Below are 7,599 nucleotides of genomic sequence, written 5' to 3' on the forward strand. Positions count from 1 at the left end.
TATTTTAACATCGAGGGGGAATCGAAACGAGGGTCGTGGTGTATATATGTGTGTGTGTGTATGTGTGTGTGTGTGTGCGTGCGTGTGTGTAGAGCGATTCAGACCAAACTACTGGACCGATCTTTATGAAATTTGACATGAGAGTTCCTGGGATTGATATCCCCATACATTTTTTCATTTTTTTGATAAATGTCTTTGATGACGTCATATCCGGCATTTCGTGAAAGTTGAGGCGGCACTGTCACGCCCTCATTTTTCAACCAAATTGGTTGAAATTTTGGTCAAGTAATCTTCGACGAAGCCCGGACTTCGGTATTGCATTTCAGCTTGGTGGCTTAAAAATTAATTAATGACTTTGGTCATTAAAAATCTGAAAATTGTAAAAAAAATATTTCTTTTATAAAACGATCCAAATTTACGTTTACCTTATTCTCCATCATTTGCTGATTCCAAAAACATATAAATATGTTATATTCGGATTAAAAACAAGCTCTAAAAATTAAATATATAAAAATTATTATCAAAATTAAATTGTCGAAATCAATTTAAAAACACTTTCATCTTATTCCTTGTCGGTTCCTGATTCCAAAAACATATAGATATGATATGTTTGGATTAAAAACACGCTCAGAAAGTTAAAACGAAGAGAGGTACAGAAAAGCGTGCTATCCTTCTTAGCGCAACTACTACCCCGCTCTTCTTGTCAATTTCCCTGCCTTTGCCATGAGCGGTGGACTGACGATGCTACGAGTATACGGTCTTGCTGAAAAATGGCATTGCGTTCAGTTTCATTCTGTGAGTTCGACAGCTACTTGACTAAATATTGAATTTTCGCCTTACGCGACTTTTGTTGTTTGTTGATGTGTTTTGTTTTAGAATTGTTTTGTGATCTTTTGTTTTGAGGTTGTCTGTTTGTTGTTCATTTACCTGCTGGATAAAATGGCAGTTATCTCCCTTCTGGATGGAGCTAATTTCAAGCTGGTAATTTACTGCATACTGTGTATTCTTCAACAGATTTTAACCTAATTATGTAGAACGTGTGTATTGTTTTATATTAAAAATGTGTAACGCGGCCACACACACATCACACACACACACATCACACACACACACACACATCACACACACACACACATCACACACACACACACACATCACACACACACACACACACACTAATTAAGACAGATAAAAGAGCAAAAACATTTTTATTCAAACATGTGAGTGATTTTGTTGTTGACAAATGCCATTTTTTGCTATCTACTTTTCAAGCACACAGTAAACATTGTAAACGACAGTCAGACTAAAAAAGTTCAGAATCACACTCAAAACGTATGCTCATAGACTGACATAATGAATAGTCAGTTATAGCTATTGTTAAACGAATTCTGTAGCCTACTGCATATCAAAGTTATTCACATGAGTCTTTGCGTCTATAGCACACATGTTTTCATCGCACGCACAGTGAAATATCACTATCACTAATACTTGCTAACTATCTGTGCTCAGTGTTTGTTTATTTCCCTAAAGAGCGAACTAACTGGGCCAAGCAGTCCACGTGACGGTGAACAGAAGCCACGTGTCATTTCTCACTGTCAGCAAACAGCACAGCGTAGCAATCCCTCACGCCGAGAGAAATCTAAGTAGAGAAGTGTCTACTTCACAAGCTGTCACGTGACCCTCACTGCTTGTGGTCAGTTACTTCAGGTCACCGGTGTTTCAGTGAACAATCCGTCACATCCTTGAAGGCTACAAGGACTACAGTGAACGCTACAACACAGCGGTAAAGTCACAGGTGTCTAGTGAACGCTACAACACAGCGGTAAAGTCACAGGTGTCTAGTGAACGCTACAACACAGCGGTAAAGTCACAGGTGTTTCTGGTGAACGCTACATCACGGGTGTTTCACTGAACACCTTAGCGCTACAGTCACAGGTGTTTCAGGCCATGTCAGTACAGGTGACAGGTGTTATAAGCAACACAAGACCAATAGACCACACCGCAGTAAATGACACAGGTGTTTCAGTGCACAAAAGACCACAGTGGTAACGGTTACAGGTGTTTAACTTTCAGTGAACAGTATACCATTACGGTACTTGTCATTATTGTTTTAACAGGTTGACCAGCGACGAAGGTCACACAAGTGGTACACGTGTCATGAAAAAACCCGCCGTGCATCTCAACAAATAAATGCAACAGGTGTAAGCGCAGTCAGCGTGTCAACATCTGATTCTGAATGACGTAAAACATAAGTACGATGACGTCAATGTTTGTTTTGCGTCATAGAACATGACGAAATCTTGCACTGGAAATCTCCAAGTGATAACATTCTGTGAAAAAATCCGCGATACCAACCAGGAAGTCGTTTGTTGTTGTTGTTGTTGTTGTTGTTGTTGTTGTTGTTGTTGTTGTTGGTTGTTGTTGTGCCGTTGTTATGATTTCCTAAATCTCCTCCGCTTGTTGGTGGTGGTAGTGGTTGTTGTCGCGTCGCTGGTGGTGTCGGTGGTCGTTGCGGTGGTGGCAGTGGTAGTGGTTGTTGTGTTAGGTTGTGGCGTGGGTAGTCGTAGTGGTCGCAGTGGTTGTTGTTAGGGATGGTGGGGTGGTGGTGGTGGTGACAGGAGGCGTGCGGACCATGATGAGCTGTGTGGTGCAGCGTGATACTGCAATCAGCCTGTCATCAAGATCAGTCACCTCATCAGTCACCCCTCTATCATCATCATCCTGATCTCTGTCCTGTAACATGGCCACCACGCGCCGCTCCAGGCCTGACACCCAGCCATAGTACGCTACTGTCACTGTGTCCGTTGCCGCCACCGCCACGTCCTGCACAGCTCGCTCCCACCTCGCCCTGTTGTGTAGCCAGTCTTGTGTCCCCAACACACTCACCGGTACACCTGCATCCTTCAGTCCCTGCACCACGCCGCTAGCTGGTGACGTCACCCGCCCTGCCTCATCCGTGACGTCATCATGTAGATCGTCGCTTCCGGTCAGGACAAACACATCGCGGTAGCTCAGCAGGGAGGGACTGTTGGCGACGCTGCTACCTGCAGGGAAAGACCGTTGGAACGGTTAAACGTATAGTCTGATAAATATTGATATATGCAAGCAAACAGCTATTACATTTCAAGAAACAACACATCCCTATACTTGTTTTCTGACCCCCCCCCCCCCACACACACACACACACACACACAAGCATGTAAACGCACCTGAGTTATACAATCATCTCAAAGTCTGTACATTTTCGACAAACACAGACAGCAACACGTAGACGGTATGACGTAATTCTGCATTTTACGTCAATTACAATGACGTAATTATTGTTGATGTGCTTTTCTTCTATTTTCCCTGGCAGACCGAGTTGTTCGTGTGTGAGGCGGGGGGTGGGATGATAAAACACCTGTAGGGAAACGGGAATGTTTACCCTTCACTCAAACCTCCCACAATCACCACCACCACCACCATCATTATCATCACCACAACCACCACCACCAACATCATCATCACCATCACCACCATCATTATCACCCCCACCACCACCACCATCATTATCACCACCACAATCACCACCACCACCACCAACATCATCATCATCATCACCATCACCACCACGACCATCATCAGCTACACAACTCACCCACACCCAGACGGCGCAGCACGGCAGCGATATCCTGACCACACTGTGCGCAGTCCACCGGCCACCGACCTGTGTGAGCGTTGCCATGGTGACTCAGCCGTATCACGCTCAGCCCGTCCCCAGGGGCAGGCACGCCGCTGTCGCTGTAGTCGTGGACTTCGTCATACCCTTGAACTCCTTGCTGTATTTCACGAAGGACGGCGGGCGCCGAGCGGAGGGGGACAGTGAACACCTGTGTCTGCAGTGCTGGGGGTATGTCGTCGTTATAAACAGTGGCACACCACAGGTACAGGTGTGGTACTCGCTGCGCTAGCTGTGATACCAGCTGTATGTTACCTGGACCAGAGCCAGCACTGTGACACAGAATGGAGACATGGTGTTAGAGATGTGTGACACAGAATGGAGACATGGTGTTAGAGATGTGTGACACAGAATGGAGACATGGTGTTAGAGATGTGTGACACAGAATGGAGACATGGTGTTAGAGATGTGTGACACAGAATGGAAACATGGTGTTAGAGATGTGTGACACAGAATGGAGACATGGTGTTAGAGATGTGTGACACAGAATGGAGACATGGTGTCAGAGATATGTGTCACTTTCGCAAAACGGACTGTTAGGTGACGATCATTACCAACAGCTGGCAAGTTCAGTAATGACACAATTTGACGTATAACCAAGAATGACGTCATTATGATCTTACGAACATTCTCATGGTACAGACATACCACGCAAAAACAGTGGTGTAAGATACACGAATGAGTCGTTTACAACTCTCTCTGTCTCTGTCTCTGTCTCTGTCTCTGTCTCTCTCTCTCTCCCTTACACACACACGCGTGCGCGCACGCAAGCACACACGCATTAACACACACACACACACACACACACACACACACACACACACACACACGCATGAACACTAACCTGCTGTCAAAGAACGCCTCGTCGAGCAAGACGTGGAGGTGGCCGTTCTTCATGCACGCCACGAGGTCGGTGACGGCCTGCTCCACATCTTCCTCCCTGTTCCAGAAATCATATTTGTGGTACGACACGCTGCCTGGTGTCAGGTTAGGCGTCGGGCCCGCGCTCAGCGACATCTTCAGCTGTTGTGTGATGGATGTGCTGACGGCCTGGGTGGCGGGCTCTGTTGACAGGACGTGAACATCGTGTCCCTGTCGCAGCCATCTCACACCCTGGAGCACCAGCACCACCGTCTTACCTGTCGGAACACACATTGGTTTTTTTAAAGATTATTATGCTGTATAACACTCGGAAAGTAAAGCAATGTAACATGCAGAGACGACTTGCACATTCGGCCCATTCGCTGCCACCTCAACCCCGGCAGTATGAAGCACCACCGTCTTGCCTGTTGGAACACACAAAACAAACATATTTAGGTTAATACGATGCAAACCAATGTGACAACAAGGCAGTGTTACTTGCAGAGACGACTTGCACATCGTGTTCCTGTTGTCAGGAAAGATGTAGGCCCACGATCAGCCACCTCCACCCCTGCAGTACCAGACCTGTCATACCTGTTCACACACACACACACACACACACACACACACACACACACACACACAATAATAATGTTATAATTAAATACTAAGTATTATAAACGCAAGGCTCTGTCACATTACGACCGTCTTACCTGTTCGCACACATAGCAGGATGTCAGAAAAACTGCAATAATAACAAAAATAGTTACCACTGCCAAGGAAAAAAAGATAATTTAGAAAACATATTCATGGAGACTAAATCAACATGTCAAGTTTCAAACTTTTCTCAGAGTCAGCTACATGCCTTTCCTTCAGTTGATGAAGTTACACACACAGCGTGCACGAAACTAACCGTTCTCTGATCAAGCTGGAACCTTCTGGTAGGATGACCATAAAGTAAAACTCCACAAAATAACGTCACAAACATTGCGTCATGCATTCACCAAAGACGTCATTTGAGCAAACTAACTAGAATCGGCGCACTGTTGGGAAATCAAAAACATGGTTTTGTCAGGATCTTTGCCGCAACAGGGACGACGATAATGACTGTTGTAGTTAATGATGATGGTGGAGACGGTGACGGTGATGATGATGATGATGATGATGATGATGATGATGATGATGATGATGATGATGATGATGGTGGAGACGGTGACGGTGATGATGATGATGATGATGGAGACGGTGACGGTGATGATGATGATGATGATGATGATGATGATGATGATGACGACGACGATGACGACGACGATGATGATGATGATGATGATGATGATGATGATGATGATGATGATGATGATGATGATGATGATGATGACGACGATGAGGATGATGGTGATGACGGTGACGACGATGATGATGATATTGATGATGATGGTGGAGACGGTGACTGTGACAGTGATGATGATGATGATGATGATGATGATGATGATGATGATAAAGAGAACTAAACAAAATGATATTTCTAAAGAGCATTTGCGGAGGAAGCAGCAACAGCAGCAGTAGTAGTAATTGTTTTGATGGTGGTGGTGGTGGTGGTGTTGGTGGGGGTAGTGGTGGTGGTGGTGGCGGTGTTCATTGTTATCGCAGTATTAGCACAGCACCCTTCACACACATGTCAGCAGGTGAACGCTGTAACCTTCATTCAGGTCATGTCCTACAACTGTTGTGCGACTGTCAGCCGATTAATTTGACCCGATTTCTATCGACGAGAAGGCGACATGCACTATGTGATAGTAAGACCGAACTTTGATCAAATGGCGGCAGGCTTCTGACCGAGATAAAACTCCATTAAAAGATGCACGACTTTGAACAAAATGTCCACACATCGCTCGCGCAACTTTGTCTGAAGGCTTTGTTAGCGGAGTGATCCCTCCTCAATATTACGTTATCTCTTACCGGCCATAGATGTGAAACAAACGGCTGAGCTTAGTGTTCACATGGCGACAACTCTTCTTCTACCTTGCTAATAAAGTTTGAGATGTGAAACAAACGGCTAAGCTTAGTGTTCACATGGCGACAATCTTCTTCTACCTTGCTAATAAAGTTTAAGATGTGAAACAAACGGCTGAGCTTAGTGTTCACATGGCGACAATCTTCTTCTACCTTGCTAATAAAGTTTAAGATGTGAAACAAACGGCTGAGCTTAGTGTTCACATGGCGACAATCTTCTTCTACCTTGCTAATAAAGTTTAAGATGTGAAACAAACGGCTGAGCTTAGTGTTCACATGGCGACAATCTTCTTCTACCTTGCTAATAAAGTTTGAGATGTGAAACAAACGGCTGAGCTTAGTGTTCACATGGCGACAATCTTCTTCTACCTTGCTAATAAAGTTTAAGATGTGAAACAAACGGCTGAGCTTAGTGTTCACATGGCGACAATCTTCTTCTACCTTGCTAATAAAGTTTAAGATGTGAAACAAACGGCTGAGCTTTGTGTTCACATGGCGACAATCTTCTTCTACCTTGCTAATAAAGTTTAAGATGTGAAACAAACGGCTGAGCTTAGTGTTCACATGGCGACAATCTTCTTCTACCTTGCTAATAAAGTTTAAGATGTTAAACAAACGGCTGAGTTTGGTGTTCCCATGGCGACAACTCTTCTTCTACCTTGCTAATAAAGTTTAAGATCCATGTGAGGACAGTCAAACATCGGCGGCAAGACCAACTATACTACAAATAAAGAAACAAACAAAATTAAAATTTAAAGAAAAACTATCAAGAGAAGCTGTAAGCTTGTCACCTGTTCCTGGCGCTCCCGTAATGCAGACGCGTGGCGGGTCTCGGTTCATCAGGCCCAGCTGTTGCAGGGTCAGAACCAGAAGTGCCAGCCTCCGCCCCAGTTCCGCCACCGCCTGTCCTGCAGTCCGCACCTCCACACGTACGTTGTTGAAGCAGGGGACAGACACCGTAGTAGCCTGTCCAACGAACCTGTAATCCAAGACAAACAAATACAAAA

At 44.9% G+C, this 7,599-nt stretch overlaps 1 protein-coding gene across 2 annotated transcripts in view; it reads right to left on the reverse strand.

Moving 5' to 3' along the window:
- Positions 1-1,189: 1,189 nt before the first annotated feature.
- LOC138974275 (uncharacterized) overlaps positions 1,190-7,599 on the reverse strand; it is a 63,996-nt gene continuing 57,586 nt past the window's right edge. For both annotated transcript variants that reach the window (XM_070346998.1, XM_070346997.1), the window contains 4 exons: positions 7,384-7,571; positions 4,563-4,857; positions 3,638-3,990; positions 1,190-3,044 (listed from right to left, as the gene is read on the reverse strand). In XM_070346998.1, coding sequence (XP_070203099.1) covers positions 2,542-3,044; positions 3,638-3,990; positions 4,563-4,857; positions 7,384-7,571 — 1,339 coding nt within the window. In that variant the 3' untranslated portion in view covers positions 1,190-2,541. The remainder of the gene's footprint in view (positions 3,045-3,637; positions 3,991-4,562; positions 4,858-7,383; positions 7,572-7,599) is intronic.

Source organism: Littorina saxatilis, linkage group LG8, assembly GCF_037325665.1.
Source record: "Littorina saxatilis isolate snail1 linkage group LG8, US_GU_Lsax_2.0, whole genome shotgun sequence".
NCBI lineage: Eukaryota > Metazoa > Mollusca > Gastropoda > Littorinimorpha > Littorinidae > Littorina > Littorina saxatilis.